The following is a 23,778-nucleotide window of genomic DNA, read 5'->3' as shown; positions in this document are numbered from 1 at the left end:
AGTCTCATGCTAGAGATAAGATTGAAAGGTAGCAGGTTGTAGGGGAAAGAATGCTGGGTTTGGAGACTTAAGACCCGAGTTCGGATTCGCCTCTGACAAAGGTAAGTGACCTCTTGTCCTCGAGCCTGTTTCTTCACCTCTAAAAGGGAAATAATAGTGCCTGTAGCATGTTACTTTCGGGAGACTGTTTGTGAGCAAATGAGATAATGCAGGTAAAGCTCTAGCCTCAAAGCACTATTTAAATAGTCTTAGACTTATAATTTCACTGGTCTAAGGAACTCCCAGGTGAGGACACTCCCTGTACCAATGCAGGTTAGCACTTTATCTTCCATTGACAGTCTTAGGAAGTTTCCTAGAGCAGGCAGAGGTTAAGCGACTTGCCCACAGTCACAGAGGCAACATGTCCAGCTCTTCTGAGTTTCAAAGTTGGCTCTAGTTGGTGGCCCAGTGGCTAGAATACCAGATCAGGAGTTAGGAAGTCCTGAGTTTAAATCCCACCTAAGACACTACCTATATGACCCGAGTCACTTTCCCTGTTTGCCTCAGTTTCCTCAACTGTAAAATGGGGACAATACCTCTCTCCCAGGGTTGTTGTCAGGTACACTCACTTGTAAAGTCCCTAGCATAGTGCCTGGCACACAGTAGGGGTTATATAATTACTTACATATTCCCTCCAATATGCCATGCTGCCTCACATAATCACACCCACCCAAATGCTATTATTCATTTTATTAGTAGGGACAGCAGAAATGTTATCTGTGTCGAGGATGGATGGCACACAGGCATTGGAGCTGGTCTTTGAATTTTGTCTTAAAACCATAGTCCCAGCGTGTTTTGGCTTTGAAGAGCTCAGTGAGCAGCACTGGTGGGCACAATCAATTTCATTAGCATTCAAGACAGCTCCTCCTGCTTGGTTCTTTTCTTGTCTCTTGTGCGGATCTAGAAATTTAAAAAAACAACTAGAATCAGATCTAGAATGGGACCTTCAAAATCTTCACCACGGGATCACAGAGTTAGGAGGAACCTCGGAGATCAGTTTAATGGTGACAGCGGTCCTCAGATATTTGAATGTTTGATCTAGATATTTGTATGTGGAGGAGGGAATAGGCTTGTGTTTGGCCCCAAAGAGACTGGGAGGAGGAGTGATTAATGGAGTCACAAGGAGGTAAATTATGGTTTGGAAGGAAGTAAGGAGAAACTCGATTATTAGAACTATACAAGACCAGGAGGTAGCAGGAACTCTCTCTTTGAAGATCTACAGTAGGGGCTACATATTCTAGACAAGATGCTTTGGGGGCATGGCTGTTGAAGTCTTGTCTAACTTGAAATCTGGTGTTCTGGGATACCCAATGTCAGAGGTAGGGATGGTGACAGCTAGGACTCAAATTCAAGTCCCTGTCTCCCAACCCGAGGCTCTTGTCTATGCTCCAAATGGGCAGCCAGGTGGTGCCACAGTGCATAGAGTGCCAGGTCTAAAGTCAAGAAGACTCATCTTTGTGGGTTCAAATCTGATCTCAGACACTTACTAGCTGTATGATCCTGGGCAAGTCACTTTAACCCCATTTGCCTCAGTTTCCTCATCAGTCAAATAGCTGGAGAAGGAAATGGCGAATCACTCCAGTATCTTTGCCAAGAAAACCCCAAATGGCGTTATGAAGAGTTGGCCACAACTGAAAAATGGCTCAACCCCACACTCTCAATGAGCATCCTTCCTTCTAAAACATCCCCTAACCTTTGGGACTCTCAAAGGATCAGGGAAAGAAACTAGGGAGGGAGCAGAGGCAAGACAGACCCCCATATTGGGTGTTACTGTTTCCCCAAAGCTTTGAACCTCAACTGTGCCCCGTTGGCTTATTGAGAAATGTAGAAATCTGTGCCATCACTAGAAGATTCTGGCATTAAACATATTTAGATAAATAGGCGACGAATCAGGCCCCTCCACATTGATTGGTGAATGACTGAACAAAGTATGATATATAAAGCTAAAAAAAAAATAGTACTACACAATAAGAAAGGATGGATATGAGGAATTGAAAGAAACAGAGGGAGATTTGTATGAACTTGATGAAGAGGGAAATAGGCAGGAAAAGAATTCATGAAAACATCCTAAAAGGGAGCTGAACTCTGAGTAACTGAAAACCCAGTTTCATCCTTAGGGGACACATGGTGAAAGAGTACCTCTTTCCTCTCAGTAGAGGAAAGGGAAGAATCAGGAAGGATGGTGTTTCCATTGCCCCATGACTTTTTGCTTAATTCTTTGTTGCTTTTGACATTGTTGTTATAAGGGAGGGCGTGACTATAGCCTGGGCAAGGGCAGGAGGACCAGAATCCACGTGGAGACAACCCTTGGTTCTTTAAAGCCCTACCTGGGGGGCCAGGAGATTTGACAGAGCAGCAGCGTGGCATTGGACTGCCTGGGTGACCTTGGGCAAATTACTTGACCTCTCCAGGTCTCAGTTTCTTCATCTATGAAATGGGCGGGGTTGTAATGAATGGATTCTGGGCCCCTTTCCTCTTTAAGTCCGGTCATACAGGTGTGATAGATCCTCACACAGCATCCAGAAAGGAGGAGGTTTCTTTGAAATAGAAGACAAAATGAACAACAAGAAATTAAAACATGCAACAGTATCTCAGTGTCTTGTGTCTTGTGTCTGAGAATGGCCTCCTTCCCTATCACCTGGCCTGAGAGTGGGGGGGGAGCATGGGGTGTGGCACCTGGCCTCTTTAAACCCCAGAATCGTATTCTGCTGCTGTGCTCACTGGGCGCAGTCTTGTGAGCTCTGTCACACAGAAGGTGGAAAGGCTTCAGAAGACTTTTGTTTGCTGCCCAGGGGCCAGCCCAGCTATGTGGGATAAAGGGTGATGTTGGTTTTGGCCGCAGACGCTCTTGAACGTTAAGCTGCAGAGGGTTTGCCAGTAAAGGTGGAGGAGGAACTGTGGAAAAAGCATTCATGTTGATGAACTAAAAATAATCACAGCGCCCGCGTCTGTGGCTCCTCAAGGGTTACAGAGCGGTTTTACGAATGTCATTGCGCCGTTCCTCATAATAGCTCCGATGAAAGTGAACTAGTAAAACTAAAAAATTAGGGAAATACCGGGTGACCTTGGGCAAGTTTCTTAACCCCAATTGTCCTGGCTTCCCCCCTCCAAAAAGAAAGAGAGAAAGAAGAATTAGTGAAATAAACCTCTTCAAATTTGTCTAGATTAGGCCTTGGGCAGCAGGCTTGGCCCAGGATCACACCCTAGTAAATGTCTGAGGTAGGAGATGGACTCTGACCTTCCTGACTCCAAGTCCAGGGCCCTATCTGCTACACACAGTATAACATGAGTGTCGAAAGTCTATTAAAATAGAAAGTAAGCGTGAAAATAAATAGTGTCGTGCGTGGCCTTCCCTCTCTTCATGTTGTGCTCCTGGTTAACTGCCCCATTGGCCTAGCCCTCGTCCCAGCTTTGGGAGTGTCTTGTTTTTCAGGCCGAGAAGTTTGGATGGCGCTGCAGGTGGCGGCCCCAGATGTAGCAAACGGGCTTCAATGTCCTGTTTGTCTGGAGATCTTTAAGGAGCCCCTGATGCTGCGGTGTGGCCATTCTTACTGCAAAGATTGTCTGAACTCCTTAGCTCAGCACCTGGGAAGCCAGCTCTTCTGCCCCGTGTGCCGGCAAGTGGTGCCCGATGTCAGCAGCTCTCCACCCAATGTCTCCTTGGCCCAGGTGGTTGAAGCTTTGTACCTCCCCAGGGAGCGGGAGCTGAGCATCTGTATCCATCACCAGAACCCCCTCAGCCTGTTCTGTGAGAGGGACAGAGAGCTCATCTGTGGCCTCTGTGGCCTTCTGGGCTCCCATCGGCAGCACCAGGTCACACCTGTCTCTACGGCGTACAGCCGCATGAAGGTAGGAACCTTCCTAGCCAGCAAAACCAGGGCCTGGCTGCTAGATCAGCCATGGCCTCTCTGTTCAAGGCTGAGAACGCAGGCCAAGGGGGGCAACTGTGTGCCTAGGCCTGCAGGCCCACCAGCTACTCCCACCCAGCTCCCACCCAAGCCCTGGAGAGTTAACAGAGCAGAGATCGGGCAACTTAACCCAATGGGTGCTTGTGGGAGAGGATGGGGAGCAGGACAGGGTTTCCTTTTCAATGAGGATAAGCTTTGGAGTGAGAAAGTTAAAGTAGCAGTTAGCAGCCTGAGAAAGCTAGATGAATCAGCAACAGTGGACACTTGGCAATGGGCACTCTGGGAGATGTCAGTCTTAGGCAGGCTCTGACCAAACTAGCCTTTGTCATGATGACCCGACTCTAGCCTGGAATGCTTGGCCTTTATCTTACTTAAGACCTCGCTTGGACTGGGATCTGGGAAGTTCCCATTTCTGTGCATTCCCCAAGCTAAGGGCCCACCCTTTGTCAGACGGTCATTATTATTTATATAGCATAGCTCCTAGGGGGTTTGGTCAAGGGGACTCATGAGGGGCAGAAATGCAAAAGTAGCAACTAGCCCCCCTCAGTGAAAAGCCAACCAAGCAAACAAACATCTGTCATTGACTCTCTGGACTAATAAGTGCCTAACTAAAGCCTTAACTTTTTCTAGCCAGTCTCCAACCTTTTAAAAATCCAGCAAATAAGTTAACACTTGCTCAAGGCTTTGGATCTCTTGGGGTATCTTGCATTTTTGAGTAAGACTAAAGCAGATCTGAGGCCGGGGACAGAGAGGGTACCCATGAGGGAGGGGGGATTTTGGGCTCCCTATTACTGTAGAAACCATTCGTGGGTACATGGAAGGAAGCTGAAGAGGTGAAATACACTCACAAGGAGATGTGAGGAGAAGTGACTGAGAGGGCCTGGCCATGGCTTGGATCCCTTGATAGCCTGAGTAAGAGAAAGGTCTCTATGAAGGCCAGAGTTTGCATCTCCAGCCCATGGGTGAGTCCTGGCTCTCAGTGGGAGGTGTGGGGAGGAGATGGTTCGCCTCGAAGCAGCCATGTGAATACAGGAGGTGAGAGAGGAAGCCCAGGGTAGCCAAATGGCCCATTTCTGAGCTCCCACTTATCTCCTTCCACTTGGCCAGAGAAAGCTCTGGGGACTTGGAGGGGTGGGTGGAGAGGAGTCCCCTCTCCCTCCAGCTGTTGGTCATTTTTTGTAGTTATCGTGAGGATATTTTCCAGGACTGAGTATGGCTTTCCTGCATCCTGAAGAAGAACCTCCCTGCTCAGTCCTGGTTTCAGTCTCCCACCTCCATATTTTTGCCCGGGCTGTTTGGACTGCACTTCCTCCTGACTTTATCTTTTTTTTTTTTTTTTTGGAGGGCAATTGGGGTTAAGTGACTTGCCCAAAGTCACACGGCTAGTTTTTGTGTTAAAGTATCTGAGGCTGGATTTGAACTCAGGTTCTCCTGACTCCAGGGCGGTGCTCTATTCACTGCGCCACCTAGCCGCCCCCTGACTTCATCTTTTAAAGCCCCTCATTTTCTTCTAAGGCTCAGCAGCTACCTCCTATGGGAAGCCCTTCCTAACCCCACCGATTTAACGTTACTGTTCTCTCTCTTTGCTCAGCTAAGGTGCCTTCCCCTCTCAATTCTGGTGATTCCATGAATCCCACTTGAAATGGTTTCATTCTTTGTACTGGCACACAATAGGCGCTTAATAAATGCCGATTGGTCTGACTTGAGTCGACTAGATGACCACCTGGGTGACTTGGGGCAAGTGAATGTCTCTGGCCTCAGTTTCCTCATCTGTAAAATGAGAGGGTTGTCTGGATGGCCTCTGAAGTCCCTTCCGTCAGTCTCTGATCCTAAGGAAATATGGGAAATACACATAATAATTATAGGCTTCTTGGGAGAATTGGGACCCACCCATACCCAGGGGATCTGCTTAGGAAGTGCTTCTGGGATTGGTCTGGCCTGGATTCAGGGCTCTGTATCTACACACGGTAGAAGCTAAGGAAACTTGAATAATTTGAACTCTACCCTGATTCTGATGGGAAATTCTGCAGTGTATGAAGACAGAAAGGCCTGGGTTCAAATTCCGCTTTTGATGCTGGCTGTGTCCATGGGCAAGTCAAAGCTTTGCTGGGCTTTGGCTCTTTCCTCTGGGAAATGAAAGGCCTGTGTGGTCCAGATACCTGAGGCCTGGGGATGGGGGCCGGAGGATTTTTCTGGGACTCATGGGTTCTGCTTTGGCTTCCTCCCCCAGGAAGAGCTCTCGGGCCTCTTTTCTGACCTGAAACAGCAGCGGGAAAAAGTGGAGGAACAGATCACGAGACTAGGGAACAACAAGACCCGGATTGCTGTGAGCAAACGCCCACACTGTGCGCCGTGCCCTCCCTGCCCTGCCCCGCGATGGGCGCTCCTGTCGCCTGGTATCACAAAAGTCAAATGAAGATCTGGAGCAGCCCTAGGAGGGAAGTAGGGGTGTACCCATACCTGGCTCCCAATGCCTGTGTGACCTTGGATGAGTCACTTGGCTGCCAGAGGCCTTGGCTTCCTTCTTTGTAAAATGAGGAGGGGTAGTGCTTCCTAGGCACTCCCCCTTCCCATTTTACAGATGAGGAAGCTTGAGGCCAAGGGAGGTTAGGGGACCTCTCCAAGGTCACGCGATAGGAGCATCGGAAGTGGGCTTGGAAGCAGACTCTGGCCCCATAGGTATGCATGACCCTGCCTCCCCTCTCAGGTCTCTGCCCCTCTGGGATCCCACCCAGGGCCCTGGGGCTGAGATGACAGGGGGGAAATGGTCAGTCCGAGCCAGCTTGGAATGACCAGCGTGTGCCCCCTTCTGGTCAGACCTGTTATAACTCCTTCCAGTGCCAGAGGCAGCATCAGGACTGGCCCCTAGGAGGGAACACAGGTGGGAAGAAGAGGGGCAGCTGGGGCCTGACCTCAGGTTCTGGGAGGAGCCATAGTCACTCTCTTCTTGATGCTGTCTCCAACACAGTAGGTGCTTAATAAATGCTCTGCGTCACCTCTTACAACATCTCCCTGGCCTAGAGGGATAATGGTGCTTCTTGCAGGTCTATGGAGGCTGTGCCTATGCACACAGGGAAAGGGCAATGGAGTCCAAGGTCCTGGGTTCGAATCCTCCCTCTGTTCCTCCTGACCTTGGGAAGATCACTTAACTTCCCTGGGCTCAGCAGTCTGAGCCTCTATAAAATGAGGGGGGTGGGTGCATGAAATCTAACTCCCTTCCAGCCCCTAGGAGCTGGGAGGACATCATGTCTCTGAGTCTCCGCTTCTCTCTCTGTACGATGAGGGGGCGGGACCAGATGACCTGAAGATCCTTCCAGGCCAGTCTGAATCTGTTCCCCTCCGCCACGAGCTGCTCTTTCCTGGCACAAACCTCTACCCCCTCCCTTAGAACGAGGCCGACGTCTTCGGCTGGGTGATCCGGAGAGAGTTCCAGGAGCTTCACCGCCTGCTGGACGAGGAGAAGGCCCGCTGTCTGGAGGGCATAGAGTGCCATGCCCGCGGCCTTGTGGCCTCCATGGACATCCAGCTAGAGAAGGTCCAGGGTGCTCGGGAGCGGCTGGACCAGGTGGAACAAGCGTTAGAGCAGCTGAGTGAGGAGAGCCGGCTGGGCTTCATCCAGGTGAGCCTGGGGACGGAGCGGGCCAGCGGGCCATCTGTCCACCCGTCTGTCTGTCCGGCGGGTCGTCCACAAACAGTCATTAGGTACTTGCTAAGGGCCCCCACTGAGGATGTAAAGACAAAAACAGAACGGTCCCTGCCCTCCAGAAGCTTACATCCAGAGGTGGCAGTGGAAAAGAAGATGGCATTCAATTCAATTTAAAAAGTATTTAATGACATTCTTATAACATCTGGCATCTGTACCTCCCTTTGAGGTCTGCAAAGCCCTCTATGGACATTGCCTCCTTTGATGTCCTTTGAGTTTCTGCTCTGCGGCCACACACACAGGTAGCCATGAACACGGAATGGTCCCTGCCCTCAAGCACCTTACCTTGTAATGGCAGAGGCACAGTATAAACAGAACTGTGCAGAGTCACTGGGAAGGTGAACCCTAGAGGACAGGGATTGGGTTTGTCTTGATATGCCCAGGGTATGCACAATGCTGGGTATGTAGTAGGTGCTTAATAAATGTTTGTTAAAGTAAGCATCGTGCTTCCACTGGACCAAAGAGTGACCTTTGCATGTGGGGTGTCTAACCAGCCAATGCCCCTCCTCCAGGGGCTCCTTCCTTCCATTGCCAACCACAACTCCCACCCAGGAGCCTTCCCATGTTTTAACTGCCTTGTTTCTCTTTTCTTACAGAAATACTACGCTATGGTCTCCAGGTAAGTACCCTGGTAGGGAGAGAGCGAGTCAGGCCTCTTGGGTCTGGCTGAGCATGAGGAGGAGGGATGGAGAGGAGGCCTGGGAAATGGCACCAGTCTCTCACCCAGCTATAGCCGTCTTCCAAAAGGGGCTAAATCAGGATTCCAGCCTCACTTGTAATGGCCTTTGGGAACAGAGACATACACGTACACGTGTACATGGATGTATGACATATGACCTCTTTCAGTAGAGAGTTTGATAAAGCATTTATTAAGGCTTCAAGAGGTGCCTGCCAGCCTGCTAAGTGCTGGGCATGCATTCTAACGGAAGGGGCATTAAGCTGGTGGGTCATGAGAGCTGCCCGAAGGACCTTGGAAAAGAAAACTGACCTGTCTAAGCTCAGTGACCTGGACGGTGAATTCAACCAGAAATGGGTCGCAGGGTAGAATCCTGTGGTGTGTGATGAAGGAATGTGTGAGTCGAGGTGAGATAGATGTTGTACCCAGAGATTTAACTAAGGCAGATTGGTGAGGGGCTTTGATCCAGAGCATTCACACTCAGAGGGTGCCAACAGCACAGACCGGGGTGCTCTTCTTCATCCCTGGCTCCTCCAGCCCCTGTTCCCCACTTTCCCTCCAGTAGTCAGGCCTTTAGGAGTGGAGAAGCCTCCTGGCATCCTAGGGGGGGGGGGGTACAATCACAGGAGTCAGAGTACCTGTCTTCAGAGCCCACCTCTCAGGCTTATCTGCCTGTGTGACTCTGTTCAAGTCACTTGACCTCCCTGGCCTCAGTCTCCTTATCTGTAAGATGGGGTCAGATTCATGTTCCCTGCCAGCTGTCACACCAGGCTTGTGGCATCCTTCATCCCCCTCACCTGCCTTTCCCCTACTTGACTTGGTTGTGAGGCCCCAGCAGAGGGAAGCAGCCTTGCCACTCAGTCACACCTGGTCTCTCTGGGGTCTGTCCACCCATGTTCTTCCCAGCACAAAGCTCCAGCAGATGCTGCCCCTGGAGGGGACCTTCAGTGCTGTCTCCTTCAAGCCCAGCTTCCACACGGCTGACCTCAAGATGACTGTGTGGAAGCGGCTATTCCGTAAGGTTCTGCCAGGTGAGCAGCCCCAGCCCGGGCCCTGCTGGGCACCAGCTTACACAGCCAGAGTTTAGTGCCCACTAGATGCTGGGCATGGTCATGGGCACCAGGGATGCAAAGCTGAAAATGAAAAGCTTAGGGGGTCAGGAAAGGCCTCATGTGGAAGCCTGCAGGTCCGTGTGTGGCAGCCTGTGCAAAGGCATGGAGGTGGGAGATTGAGTATCATGTGGGAGGACTAAGAAGGCCAGGTCGGTTAGAACAAAATGTGTTATGGGGAATAATATGTATGTATATGCTTATATGTGTGATTTGTAAGATATATAGTATAGAACATAATAATGCAAGAAAGGCATTAGGAACCTAGTAATTAAGACTTTTTTTGTCTTTTTGGAGGGGAGTAGGCAGGGCATTTGGGGTTAATTGACTTGCCCAAGGTCACACAGCCAGTAAGTGTCAAGTGTCTGAGGCCGGATTTGAACTCCGGTCCTCCTGACTCCAGGGCCGGTGCTCTATTCACTGCACCACCTAGCTGCCCCGAGTAATTGAGATTTCACATAGAGAAGTTTGTATTTGACTCTGGAGGTCAGCAGAAGCCACTAGAGTCTATAGAGCACAGGAATGACAGCGGTCAGACTGAGGCTTTGGCAGCCATGTGGAGCACAGACTGGAAAGGTCAGAGTCTGGAGATAGGGAGAAACGTGGTCTGGCTGTGGCCCCACCAGGCCTTTGTGGGTTCTCTTTCCTCAGCCATGGAGACTCTGAAATTAGACCCGGTTACAGCCCACCCGCTCCTCCAGTTCTCCAAAGGGAACACGGTGGTACAGTGTGGCCTCCTGGCTCAGCGGTCTGTCGGCCATCCCGATGGCTTTGACTACAACACCTGTGTCCTCACCACTCGCGGCTTCTCCTGTGGCCGTCACTACTGGGAGGTGGTGGTGGGCAGTAAGAGTCACTGGCGGCTGGGGGTCATCAAGGGTACCACCAGCCGAAAGGGCAAGTTGACCAAGTCCCCTGAGCATGGGGTATGGCTGATTGGGCTCAAGGAAGGCCGGGGGTATGAGGCTTTCCAGTGCCCACGGGTGCCTCTGCCTGTGGCTGGCCGCCCTCATCGGATCGGCGTGTATCTCCACTATGAACAGGGGGAGCTCACTTTCTTTGATGCAGACCGCCCCGAGGGCCTCCAGCCCCTGTACACTTTCCAGGCTGACTTCCAAGGCAAACTTTACCCCATCCTGGATACCTGCTGGCATGAGCGGGGCAACAATTCACTTCCCATGGTTCTGCCCCAGCCTCCAGGGCCTGCCTACCTCCCCCCACTGGAGCACACCAAACTGTAGATGTTGAGTCCTCCTTCCCTCCCTAGAGGCCCATGGCAAGTGGGCGGGGGACAGGCATCCTCAGGCCCTTGGCTTATGGGCACTAGAAGTGCCATCATCCTGGCAAGGATGCTCTAGCTCTTTTATGGTTTGGGTTTAAGAAAGAAAAACCCAAACCCCCCTGAAAATCAGATTTCTTGACTTACTCCTGCATCTGCTAAAACAAAATGAATTAAAGCTTTCTCTGATAAAATGTAAGTTTACTGAAGGCAAAGCCTGTTTCCTTGTGTCCCCAGAGCCCAGACCATCCCCCGAAACACAGTAGGTACTTAACAAATTCCTGTTGACTGGTGAAATAGGAAGATGTTCCAGGACACAGTGGGACCACAGAGGCCCCCAACAGCTCCCCTACTCGGCACAATACAGACAATGCTCATGATTCTTTCCCAACTAACAAAAATAACTCCTAAAGCCTTTAAAACCCCATCCTCTGAGGTGGGCAGTGCCACTGTGAGCCCCAGTGGAGGCTGGCATCCTCAGGGAAGGCATCAGGAAAATCTGGCACTTGGCCTTGGTCCCCAGGGACAGGCAAGTTAGCCCAGAAGCCTGAGTGAGTGCTGCTGGGGAGGGTGATCACTGCTGAGTGCCCTGGGCTTCATGCAACTATTCAAATATGAAAGAACAGGGTTTGTCTTTTCTACTTGGATATTCCAGCTCTTGGTATTGTGTTTGCACATGGGGACTTAATAAAGACTTTGAAAAAATCCTTCAGGTGGCTAGGTGGCACAGTGAATAGAGCACTAGCCCTGGAGTCAGGAGGACCTGAGTTTAAATACAGCCTCAGACACAACACAACACAAAATTAGCCTGGCAAGTCACTTAACCCCAATTGCCTTTTCCCCTCCAAAAAGAAAAAGAAAAATCCTTCATTTAGTCATTTAAATGGGGGGGGTGTGTGTGTTAATCTAAGGCCATGGCATCTGAGCTGATCAGCCCCTGATGAGACTGGCCCAGCCACCCACTGCTAGAGAAACCTGGGTCAAATCCCAGCTCTGTCTGCTTATAAAAGCTTAAAAAGACCTTGACAAGGTTTCAGTTTTTTCATCTGTAAGACTGGGAGGTGGGACGAGGGGGCTTTTAGATTATGATCACATGACCCTTTGGGTTGAAACACGGCAGAAGGGGAGTGGGAAGATTCAGGAGGGAGACCCCAAGAGATGCAGGGCATCTTTCCCTGACACACGGGACTCTAGACTTCCCCACCTGGGGCAACCTCAACGCCCTCACTCTCAGCCCCCTAGATTCAAGCCGGTGTCAATTCCTGTTGGCTTCACCTCTGCAGCATCCCTCCAGTAAGTCCCCTTCCCTACTCTCCTTGGACGCTGCTGCCCCCCTCCCCAGTACCTATCACCTCCCATCTGGTCTAGCACAACAGCTGCTGGGGGGTTGCCTGCCTCCAGTCTCTCCCCACAGCTGTCCGTCCTCTGCTCCGCAGCCAAACTGATCTTCCTAAAGGGTAGGTCTCACCATGTCACCTCGTCCCCTCTCCAGAGACACCTCCACTTCCTCTGTCTCATCAAACAAATTCCACGGGCCGTGGCCTCCACTATCAAATATAAAATCCTCTAACTGGCATTCCAAGTCCTTCCTAATCTCCAGTCTTCTTGTTGACCCACCCCACATCCTCCTTGATTGATGGGCACTGCCTGCCCTGCCTGGCTGTTCTTCCCAGACCCCCATATCCTGATGCCCATGCATTTTCATTGACTTGTCCCCCTGCCTGGAATGCACTCACTCCTCTGCTCTACTTCCTGGCTTCCTTCAAATCTTCCCAGTCCTCCTTAACCCAGTGCCTTTCCTCTATTGATTACCCTCCCTAACAATCATCTATGTGCCTACTATGTGCCAAAAGACAGCTCTTGCCTTCAAGGCGCTTACACTCCACCTGGAGAGCCAACATGCAAATACACTTATACAAAACAAGTTACACACAGGAGAAAAGACTAGTTTGTTCCTTGAGGGAAGGGACGGGTTTTGTCTCTGAATCTCTAGAGCGTAGCACAAGGTCCAGTACACAGTTGGCGCTTAATAAGTGCTTGCTGCCTTGCTTGCACTTTGGAGTCAGGAAGGTCTGGGTTCAAAATCCACCACTGACACTATTTGTGTCACTTTTTTTTTTTGGCCTTTTGGAGGGCAACTGGGGTTAAGTAACTTGCCCGAAGTTACACGGCTGGTTTTTTTGTGTGGGTGTTAAGTGTCTGAGGCTGGAACCAAACTCGGGTTCTCCGGACTCCGGGGCGGCGCTCTACTCACCGCACCACCTAGCCGCCCTATTTGTGTCACTTTTAGTACATCATTTCCCCACTTGGGCGCTGTTTTCTCCCTAAAACAAAAGCTCGGCTTCTAAAAACGTTTCCGCTCTAAAGGGAAGACCCAGGTACTCTAGAGAGGCGGAGGGCGGTGCCAGGAAACGCCGGCCAATGAGGCGCGGGCCGGAGGGGGGAGGGAGTTTGCGAAGGGGGAGGAGCCACAGTCTGGCCGGTCGAATCCGGACGAGGCGGTGTGGCGCGCCTGCGCAGTGCTTGGGGCGGCCACGTGGGGTGCCGCGGAGCTGGAGGAGGCCTATGGCGCTGTACGGGGCTGCTGCCGCCGTTCTGTCGGGGCTAGAGGCGCACCAGGGTTCCCTCAAGAGCCTGGTCTACAGCAGCCGCTTCCAGGTAGTGCGGCGGGGGAGCAGGAACTGAGCGTGGTCAGCCTTGGGCCGGGGCCAGCGGCGGGGTAGCCGGGGACCCAGTGTCCAGGGTCAGGCGGGTGTCCGGGGGTCGGAGGCGGGGAGTCCGGAGCTGGAGGCGGGTGTCCGGGGTCGGAAGCGGGGTGTCGGGAGTCAGAGGCGGGGTGTCCGGGGCCTGGTGGGCCGTGCGCCTGATGCCTACCTCTCCTCCCCGTACCTGGCCCCCAGAACGTCCGGCAGCTGTATGCTCTGGTCTGCGAGACGCAGCGCTATTCGACTGTGCTGGACACCGTGATCCGCAGCGCTGGGCTCCTGGAGGCGGAGAAGAAGCTGAAGCCACACCTCGCCAAGGTGAGCTCCTGGGAGAGGAGCCCGGACCCACCCAGCCCCTGCCCATGCGGGGCAGTTAAGGAAGGCTTTTTCCCATCCCCAAGCACCAAGGTTTCCATGTAAACTGCCGCAAAGTCATGTTCTTTGTTAGCCTGGGAAGGAGAGCTTCCCTGGGCAGGGACAGTGGCAAGCCTCTGGAGCAGTGGTTTTGGGGCCAGAGGACCTGGGCTCAAATCTCACCTCTGATATTTATGGCATTTGTGATCTTGGACAAGCCACCTCCCCTCCCTGGGTCTCAGTTTCCTCGTTAGTAAAATGAGGGGTTTGGACCAGCTGGTTCCTGAGATACCCTTGGGGATCTGGGATTCTGTGATCCTTTGAAGGTTTGTTGGCTCTGTGGCTTTGCACAGAGGGTCACCTCCTACCTGCATTTAGCTTCCTCTGAAAGCTCAGCCCAAGATCTGATCTCCCCAGTGCTTTCACCACTAAATCACCTTGTGTTTATTATGTCTGTGCTTATATACATGTTGCTTCCCAGACCGAACAAAGGTCTCTGGGCAGAAACCCTCTCATTTTGTCTTTTGTCCCATCAGGGCTTTCCCAAAGATTCTGACTCATAGGTTATTGAAGAGAAAGAGTGGATTACAGATGCCACCAAAGGCCTTTCTTATATTTCAGTAAATGGTTCTTGACTTAACTTACTTTCTTGAACCTGGCTCACTGCTGTGGACAAGAGGAGGTCGGAGGGTCATAGACCTAGACCTGGAAGGGACCTTGGAGGCCATCAAGGCCACTTCCTTCATTGGACAAATGACATTAGTCCAAGGTTAAAGGTGGTTGGGTGTGATGCTGGGATGGTTTGGCTCAGTCAGTCCCTTCTTAGGTCCTGGTATATGAGCTGCTGCTGGGCCGGGGATTACGGGGTGGAGGCCGATGGAAGCCTGTGCTGTCCCGGCACAAGGCGAGACTGCAAGCCGAGTTTGCCCGGCTCAAGGTGAAGCGGTGTGTGAGCCGCAATGAAGACCTCCTAGAGTCGGCTCCTGGGGCCATGCAGGGTGAGTGGGAGCCCTGGGCAGCGGTTGGAGCTGGATGCTTGGGGAGGCTGTGGAGGGGAGCCCCAGTGCCTTCTCCCTCTGTCTCCAGTGGTGCAGCTCCCACGCTTTGTGCGAGTGAACACACTCAAGACCAACCTCGATGACACCATCGATTACTTGAAGCGTGAGGGCTACTCCTATCAGGGCCGGGCTTCTGGGTAAGAGCAGCCTCCTGGTTCCAGGGCACTTGGATGGGGGCCGTGTTCTCTAGCCTGTTCACAGGCCACCTTCTTTCTTCTCTTCCCTATCAGACCAGATGAGCTTCGGACCTTACAGGGGAAACTTTTTTTCCTGGACTCACTGCTCCCAGAGCTGCTTGTATTCTCTTCGGGCACTGACCTCCATAAGCACCCTCTGTACCAGGCTGGCCATCTCATCTTGCAAGACAAGGTCAGAAGGAGGGGGAGTACTGAAGAGGGGAGGGGAGGGGGAGAAGAGGCCGGGGGGGGGGGTGTTTCACTCAGTTTTGCTGTCTTGCCCCGACCAGGCGAGCTGCCTCCCAGCCATGCTGCTTGCCCCTCCACCTGGCTCCCACGTCATCGATGCTTGTGCTGCCCCAGGCAATAAGACCAGCCACTTGGCTGCTCTGCTGAAAAACCAGGGGTGAGGCCAGGAGAGAAGGGGGTGGGGGCAACCATGTGGCATCCAGCCTAGACTACCTCCTGACAGGAAGCAAACCTAGGGGGATTTGGTGATGGGAGATGGTGTCCAAACCTGGTTTGGACCTAGGGACTTTGGGGTCTGTAGCCCTCATCTGTGGGATCTGGATGGCAGGATGTTGGATGGGAAATTCCAGGGATAGGAATTAAGGCATCATTAACACCTCTGCCTTTCTTCATGCCTCATTTGAGAGGTATCACGTCCAGTGGATGGGCTACTGGATTCAGAGTTAGGAAGGCACGAGCTCCAATCTCACTGTGGATTTTGGCTTTGGGAGGTTGGAGAAGATGCCTCATCTCTGGGCCTGGGTCTTCTCTGTCAAGTGAGGGGGTTGGACCAGGTGACCTTGAAGATCCCTTCTAGCTGCAGGGCAAGAATTGTGAGGTTGAGGGGAAAGCTTGTGACGTCCCTTTTTACAGATGAGGAAACTGAGGCTCAGCTGAAATGGCCACACATAGAGCTAGTTAAGGGTCAGGTCTCTTCTGAGCCCTCAGGCTCTTTCAGAAAGAACCTTCCTTGAGGTGACTTCTTCACTGACTTGTGCTGTCTTCCTCCTCCTTTGACCAAGACTGCAAGCTCCCTGCTGGCAGGATATCTTATTTTTCTTCCTGTCATGGTGCTTGTGGAACTAATTCACTGATTTTCTTTCTAGGAAAATCTTTGCTTTTGACTTGGATGCTGGGAGGCTAGCCACCATGGCCACAATGCTGACTAGAGCTGGAGTCTCTTGCTGTGAGATAGCCAATGAGGACTTTCTGTCTGTATCTCCCTCCGACCCACGTTATGGCCGGGTCCAGTACATCTTGCTGGACCCTTCTTGCAGTGGTTCTGGTGAGATGGGGAGAACTAGGGAACTCTTTGGACAGATGGGAAAAGGGGCCAGGGAGACTTGGAGGCTGAGTTCCTCCTGACTTATGGCTGTTTCACATAGGATTTCCTATTCCCCCTCCCCCTGCACATATGGATGGCCTAATCCATTCCATGGCTTTATACAGGCTGCCTGAGGGGTCCTTGGAACCTCCAGCTTTTGGAATCTCTAGTCACATTTAAAACTCAGCTCGGCTGCTACCTGCAAGAATTCCTTTGTATTGGTGTAGTGGAGAGCACTGGCCCTGTAGTCAGAAGGACTGGAGTTCAAATCTGACCTCAGACCCTTGACTAGGCAAGATTGCCTCACCCAAAAAACCCCAAACTGCTTTGTATCTACTTCTTTGTGGACAGGCAGTTTCTTCCGGCAGCCCTTTGAGGGCTGGTGATAAAAGCATCTTGTCTTCCCCAGGCATGGCGTCAAGGCAGCTGGAGGAGCCTGGTGCCAGCAGCCCCAGCCAGGAACGTTTATGCGCTCTGGCTGGCTTCCAGCGCCGCGCCTTGAGCCATGCGCTCTCCTTCCCGGCCCTGCAGCGTGTGGTCTATTCAACCTGCTCTGTGTGCCAGGAAGAGAATGAGGATGTGGTCCAAGATGTCTTGGAGCAGAACCCGGGCGCCTTTAGGTATTCTAGGGGCAGGCATGGCCTTCTGTGAGGGAGGGGGTGGGGCGTATTGCAGGCTCTGATTTCCACCCTTTCTCCCAGGCTTGTCCATGCATTACCTCTGTGGCCCCAGAGAGGCCTCAGCACCTTCCCAGGTGCAGAACACTGTATCCGGGCATCTCCCGAAGCCACTCTCACCGGAGGCTTCTTTGTTGCTGTACTGGAACGGGCAGATGGGAGAAGGTGAGTGTTGGGGTTTTTGTGGGTGAAGCGTCAGGGCGCTCATTCATCTCATTTCCTACTCTTCCTCTAGCTCAGGTCCAGAACCACAGCTGCTAGGTGGAGAGCCCGTGCCCAGAGTGGCTCCCAAGAAAAAGAAGCGGCGGCGGCCAACTGCATTAACTCCATGAAACCGGGCTCTCTGAATCTAGGAGCAGCAGCATACAGTTCACTTCTCTGGGATCAGTTCTTGCCCGAGTCTCAAGAGGCACTTCTCATTGCTCCTCTCCCTAAGGCAGGGAAATGGAGCAATCCTTTATTCCTGTGAAAAAAAATCCAAGTCTGCCCTTACCCCCATGGGAGAAAAAAGACAGGATGGGTCGTCCACTGGAGATCACAGTTTTATTTTTAAAATCAATGACATTATAAGAAGCAAGGAAAAAAAAATTGCACATTCACACTAAATTCCCACCAGACTCAACAGGAACAGCGTCTCATGGAAAGTTATGTCTTCCGTTCCTTTCCGGTCTCGTGCACATACCCATGTTGGGCCGAGGCCGAGAGCTGGGTGGGTGTGGGCAGATCTCTGGGCTGTTCTGGTAACTAACAGGCTTCTCTCTGCCACCACTGCCAGAGAAAGGCTGGTTTGACCTGATTCGGCTTTCCCCCAGGGTCCTCAGGGGACTGAGCAGGGGCTGAGATACAGACTTAAGATGGAGCTTGAGAGCCCTCCCAATGCCCTTCTCCTGCCTCCAAAACTGCGACCACCAGAGCTGCTATCACAGGGGGAAGCCTTGCTCTAGCCACATTCACATACATCACATTATTAGAAAAGAATTGAGTACATTTTACAGAACAATTCCCTGGGTGAAAAGGGAGTCTGAGTGAGCTCCCTCCTCCCCCAGAGCTCGCTGTTCCGCTAATTTCTGGACAACAGCTTTGTACTTTCTCACAGCCTCAATGAACCAAGCTTGAAGGAATTCAAAAGGCAATTTAGCTTAAATATAAAAATAAATTTTATTTTGTTAAAAAAATGTTTAAATATTTCTTTTTTTTCTTTTTCTTAAATTTAGACTTAGGCAAATCACCCACACACATTCACGCTTCTCCCAAAAGTGATGGCAGAACAGCAAGGCTCCTGGGCCAGGGAGAGGGGGCTCTGGGCTAAGCTGGTACTGAGGATGGGCCCTAATCAAGTGGGATTTGGAAGGCTGGTGTGGAGCTTGCCTATTGTGTTACAGGGCTTTCTTTTTTGGCCCAAAGGAACCAGGAGGCTATCTTGAACAGGGTCCTCCTTACTGAAGAGGGGTTCCCCCAGGATGACCTTTTCCCTCCAAGATCCAAAAGGCATGCAACCCAGCAATAAAATGATACACTAATTTAGGGATACCCTGCCCTACTGTGAGATCACAAAGATGTGTGCATGTGTGTAGGGGAGCCCAAAGCAAGGGAGAGGGTCTTATCCTCTGCTTACATTCACAGTACCCTGTCCCTTGGGCCTTATGCCTTCCTGGGCTGCCATCCCTTCAAGTCAAAACACTGTTTGAAAATTCAGGAGTCATTCAGCACGTGCAGCATCTCATGGCCACGTTCCACATCCAATTGAGTGGGTCCAGTTTCTGTGGGAAACTCCTGGACCCCAAAAAGCTTTTAACATCAAGTCCGGCACTACCAACATGCCGCCACTCACACAAGTCAAATTTTCCTCCAAACTCGATTCAATGAGCATCAGACAGAAACAACACTGACAGGACACAGCTTTATACAGACAAACCCAGAAAACAAAGACAGTACTGGGAAGGAAAGGGAGGGAAGCCAAGAGCAGCAGTGTGGCATCTGTCCTGCTCCCTCACTGGCGAACGGGCTCTGAGGGAAAAGTGCTTTCCTTTTCTGTTGGTCTCCAGGGCTATGCCTGCAAAGGGAAGACTTGAGGCCATAACCTTCCTCTTTCTCCAAGAAGGAAAAAGGGCAGTGCGTCAGGAGCAGCCTTCACAGAGGCTCCTCCCAACTCCTGGAGTCTTCCCCAAGGCAAAACCCAAGCCAGATCAACATCATGAAAAGGAATGCTTCCTTGGGGGACAAAGTCCAAGGAGCAGGAGTCAAGACCCAAGGCAAAAGAAGCAAGAAGCCTGCCCTTGCAGCCACATGGAGCAGGAGAGCTGGAGGCTCAGGGCCAAGCCCTCCACATGCCCAGGACCAGAGGCCCCTCCAGAGGCCAGGCAGGGTGCAGAAAAGGGGTTCCTTGGCCAAGCTGACAGACACGCACACACAACAGAGACAAGTTAGGAAAAGAAAGGCAAGGCTGACGATATGTACACAAGTTTCTCCAGTTTCAGCAGTGGAACTGTTCAAGTAAAAAGGGTTTGTTTCCACCCTGCCACTTCCAGAGCAGTCGCCTTCTTGGCAGCTGCTGCTAGAGAAGTGGGGGACGGGGCTGGGGTGGGCTTGCTGTACAAAAACAGGGACAGGGATGAGGCTCTTCACAGCAGGAGCCAAAGGTGGGGGGGGGGGGGGAGGGACAGGGTGTGGGGGAGGGGGCAGGCCAGGTTATTTCTTTCGGGTATGCTGTCTCCGGGCCTGCAGTCGCTGCCGGGCCCCAGGAGTCTTGGATCCTGCACCAATGGAAAACGAAGGGGTCGATGGTCCTAGGGATGGATCCAACACATGCATCAGACTTGGTTCCTTGAGAAACATGCCCTGTTCCCCAAGTCCCTCCCTGGTATAGCCTTACTACAAAAAAATGAGAAGTGACCGACCCTACTCCAGACTTCAACAAGAAGCATGGGTATTGAGAAACTGAGGGAATGACCAAGGCCAGGAACCTCTAGGAATTCCTCCTTCCCCCTTCAATCCTCCTCAGCCAAAGGTACTTACCGAAAGATGGTCCTGCTCCCACAAAGCCCTGGGCTGGCGTGGTCGGGGTCCCAAAGGAAAGGCCACTGCCCACTGAGCTTGCACCTAGAAAGAGGTGACAGCTAAAAACACTGCACACAATTTGTTGGTACAAATTTCATTGGCGGCCCCAAACCCTGCCTAGCAGATGCACAGATGCCTATGGCTGGTCACTGGAGTGATGAAGGACTGAGCAAGTACAGCCAGAGATCAGCCACTCCCAGAAGCCAGAGATGATGATGAGCCCACCGGTAGAGACCCAGGACAGAACTCTGATGGCAACATGCAGAGAAATCAGGTATGAAAACACAGGCCAGCCTGGCTTCGTGGGCCAAAACTTAGGACATTCTTTGGGACTCTCTAGAGGGGGGTGAATTAGGTGACTGCTAAAGACCCCCCCCCAAAGGGGGCTTAAAGGCTACTTTCTGAATAAAGGCCACAGGAGGACCCCCCCCCCCCAAACTTACCTCCAAACACAGGTTTGTTCTCGGTGGTGTTGGCCACACTGAAGGCAAAGGGTGTGCTCTGACTTGGGGTACCCAGGGGGTTCTGGTTCAAAGTAGCCCCAAATGGGGCGGTGGCACTGGCTGCCCCACTCTGGCTTGCTCCAAAGCTAAATGCCGCACTGCTCGAGCTGGTTCCAGGGCCAGTGGTGCTGGCCCCGAAGCCCCCACTGCTGGCTGCAGGCGTGGAGCTCCCAAACGTGAAGGGAGCCAGCGTCATACTGCTAAACACTGAGTTGCTGCTGCCACTGCTGGTGGTCTGCGTGGTGGCCCCGAAGCTGGAGGAGGTGGTCGTGCCGAAAGAGAAGACTGTGTTGGTGCTGCCAAACGTTGGCTGCGTGCTAGCAGGGGTGCCAAAGGAGGTAGGGGGCTTTGCCCCACCAAAGGCTGGCTGAGCAGCACTGCCAAAGGTGGGCTGGGGAAGGGCTGGGTTTGAGGCTGCTGAACCCCCAAAACTGAATGTGCTACTGAAGCTTGTTATGGGGCCTGCTTTGCTGGTCCCCTGCTGCTGCTGCTGCTGCCCGTCAACAGTCCCAAATGTGGGCTGAGAGGCAGTTCCTGGGTAGGGTGGGGGTGGCACTGTCTTGACACTGGAGCCAAAGGGGGTGCTAAACACAGCAGTGGTGGTGGTAGTGGGGCCGAATGTCAATGTCACTTGGCTGGTGGCTGGTGGGGCCGTCGTGGTGACGGTCCCACCAAAACCAAAGCCAGCAGTGCTGCTAGGGGCCGTCTGTGTGGCACCAAAGGTTGTGGCAGGTGTTGCCGCAGTGGTGGTGGTGGTGGTGACAGTGGCAGCGGGTTTGTTAAACTGGAACATGGAGCCAGTGGACGGGGTGAAGTTGGTGCCAGAGACAGGAGCAGCCCCAAAGAGGAAAGGCTGTGCTAGGGAGGGGGTGGTGGTGGTGGTGGTGCTAGTGGTGGTGGCAGGGGTGCTGGCCGTAGTGCTGGCCAAGCTGCTCAGCCCAAAGCCAAAGGTGGGCTTGGCCCCTGAGTCAGTGGTCCTGCTGGAGGCAGCTGTGGCAGCAGGGGCAGGGGCTGCAGTGGGCTGGACACTGGGGAGGCCACTAAACAGGGGTGCCAAGACAGCACTGGTAACGGTTGTGGTGGAAGCTACAGAAGAGGGTTGCTTCAAGAAAGGGGAAGTTGAGGCCAAGGGCATAGATGTAGGGGGGCCCATGCTACCAAAGATGGGCTTAAAGGTTGTGGTAGCGGTACTGGGGGTGGTGGGCAGGACAGGGCCACAAGACACAGGAGCTGTGGCAGAGGGGGCAGCTGGCAAAGAAGCACCACTCTCCATTTTAGGGGGAACCCCAAAAATGGGTTTGAACATGGGAGTGGCAGGAGGAGGAGCTGAAGCGGCCATGGGAGCAGGAGCAGTGGGGGCTTGGGAAGTAACAGGGGTGGTGGAAGTTGGAGGTGGGGTACTCAGCATCCCAAAGAGAATGCTGGGTTTGGGGGAAGCGATGGGGGGTGGCTTGGTAGAACTGTTCGACACAGGCGCTGGGGAGGCCTGGCTGGTAGTAGTGACAGTGAAGGTGGCTGGAGAGGTCAGCAATGAGAAGGTCGGGATGGGCTTGGAGGATGCAGAGCTGGCAGCAGGGGGCCCTGTGACAGAGGGTGGGCTGGCTGGCTTCAGCAGGGAAGCTGCTCCAGCTGGGTCTGGGAAAGACAAAAGAGGGATGTGTCAGGGAGCAGACACCACTCCATTCCCCCGGAAAAGGGGTCTGTCCACAGTAGTCTCACAAACATCAGTTATCTGGGAACATCCCTCCATCTGACAGACCAATTTTACAGTCAAAAAGAGAGACACTGGGCCCATTCAAGCAGCACAATGGTATAAACCTCAAAACCAGGGCACCAGTCCTTGAGGGAGCACCCTTGTTTGGACCCTGTTCATCTCTGGACACACATAGCTAGGACAGAAGGTCACTGGGAGCCAGAGGGCACTGCCTCAGCTCCCTCATGCAAACAAGGAGAGGCTGAGGAGTCCCCTCACCTGGGAGGGCCGGTGGGCTGGGGGAATTCTGCATCTTCTTCAGACTGTCCAGCAGGGGGTTGGCACTGGAAACTGGAGGAGCAGCTGATGAAGAGGAAGTTGTCTCTGGGGATGGTAAAGCGAAGGAAAGAGGTCGAGGGGTGGGGGAGGTCTCTGCGACAGAAACGGAAGGGGAATCTAAGAGAGAGGAAAATGGTTAGAAATGGGTCTCCTTCAAAAGTCCCGGAGCTCTAAATAAATCAAGGGTCAGGAATCACAGAGCCCTGAGTGTACCCAGGCCTTCTATGTCATGGGTTCTAGGAAGAGCTTACATGTGATTTCATTATCTCCTATGAGCCTCACCCTGACCCTGAGGGGTCTCATTCTGGAGAAAGAGGCTCAGAAATACATACATATGTATGTGGCTTCTCCAAGCTGAGGCCTACAGAGTGGAGGAAGCCTCATCTCTATAATAGCGGCTGTTCTCTCTGTGCTAAAGAAGCCTGGTATCCAGTGCTCTCCAGGTTTCACAGGAAAACAAGAGACATGAAGCCAGGTTAGCATCTCAGATGAGACTCAACTCCAAGGCCAACGGAAAGTTTCTGCCCCAATCTCCTGGGAGAAGAGTGACCGTCAAACTCAGAAGGGGCTCCTTCTCACAGGTGTATCAGACGCTACCTGAGTCCCTTACCTGCCTTCTCCTCCAAGACTTTGTTAAACCACTGCAGGGCAGCCTTCTTTTCCAAGGCCAGGTCTTCAGCAGTGACTGAGTAACCAAGCTGGGGAGGTGGAGGCTGTCAGAAGCAAAGTCACAGTTAAACCTATTAGAAGGGGAAACCAGTAAGAACCCTCCTCCCCTCCCCCCCACCGGTGCACTCTGGGCCATTGGCCTGAGTGAGATGTGTGAGAGAAGGGGGAGAGGGGTCCAGGTAGAGCTGGAGGCCTGGAGAATAGCAGGGGCACAGACCCTTCTGGTCTATGTACAAGGGTCAAAGGGAAATATCTGGAAGCCAGGCTGAGCCTAGAGCTTTTTGGGAGAAAAGGCCAGGGGGACTCCATGGAGGACACCGTACCAGGGTGAGCTGGTCCCCTCGTCGAGAAGCCAGCAACTGAACTTTGCGTTTGCGCTTCCCAGCACTCCCCGAGGGAGGCGGGGTGTTCCAAGAGTTCTGTTTCTTCCGTGTGGGGGTATCTGTCACTAAAGAGAGAGACAGCAGCATTAAAGGAGGAGCATTGGCTATCAACCTTTC

At 52.5% G+C, this 23,778-nt stretch overlaps 3 protein-coding genes across 4 annotated transcripts in view; 2 read left to right on the top strand and 1 right to left on the bottom strand.

Annotated features, from left to right (window-relative positions):
* The first annotated feature begins 3,275 nt into the window (after nt 1–3,275).
* TRIM50 (tripartite motif containing 50) lies at nt 3,276–10,676 on the top strand. The gene is made up of 6 exons (XM_069089171.1): nt 3,276–3,888; nt 6,178–6,273; nt 7,336–7,566; nt 8,247–8,269; nt 9,233–9,357; nt 10,087–10,676. Exons 1-6 carry the CDS (start codon nt 3,487–3,489, stop codon nt 10,674–10,676), a joined length of 1,467 nt encoding a protein of 488 aa, XP_068945272.1. The 5' UTR covers nt 3,276–3,486.
* Nucleotides 10,677–13,209: 2,533 nt separating this feature from the next.
* On the top strand, nt 13,210–18,192 carry NSUN5 (NOP2/Sun RNA methyltransferase 5). Of its 2 annotated transcripts, none has more exons than XM_069089471.1 (10): nt 13,210–13,372; nt 13,615–13,737; nt 14,600–14,771; nt 14,860–14,968; nt 15,062–15,200; nt 15,298–15,413; nt 16,123–16,301; nt 16,750–16,960; nt 17,042–17,182; nt 17,258–18,192. In XM_069089471.1, the coding sequence occupies exons 1-10, from the start codon at nt 13,280–13,282 to the stop codon at nt 17,484–17,486; spliced, it is 1,512 nt and encodes a 503-aa protein (XP_068945572.1). In that variant the 5' UTR covers nt 13,210–13,279; the 3' UTR covers nt 17,487–18,192. The 2 variants fall into 2 exon arrangements, with proteins under 2 accessions (XP_068945572.1, XP_068945573.1); XM_069089472.1 differs by having other exon boundaries at nt 17,253–17,590.
* The window catches only part of POM121C (POM121 transmembrane nucleoporin C), a 16,051-nt gene continuing 9,819 nt past the window's right edge, over nt 17,547–23,778 (bottom strand). The window contains 6 exon segments of the mRNA XM_069089473.1: nt 17,547–19,803; nt 20,033–20,116; nt 20,518–22,212; nt 22,550–22,726; nt 23,220–23,322; nt 23,602–23,726. Coding sequence (XP_068945574.1) covers nt 19,706–19,803; nt 20,033–20,116; nt 20,518–22,212; nt 22,550–22,726; nt 23,220–23,322; nt 23,602–23,726 — 2,282 coding nt within the window. The 3' untranslated portion in view covers nt 17,547–19,705.

The sequence above is a fragment of the Petaurus breviceps genome, unplaced genomic scaffold (genome assembly GCF_028583685.1).
Source record: "Petaurus breviceps papuanus isolate PSGF00001 unplaced genomic scaffold, PetGlider_PUasm1.0 186, whole genome shotgun sequence".
NCBI classification, from domain to species: domain Eukaryota; kingdom Metazoa; phylum Chordata; class Mammalia; order Diprotodontia; family Petauridae; genus Petaurus; species Petaurus breviceps.
Note: the sequence above shows the minus strand (reverse complement) of the source record. Positions and strands in the feature narration are given on the sequence as shown.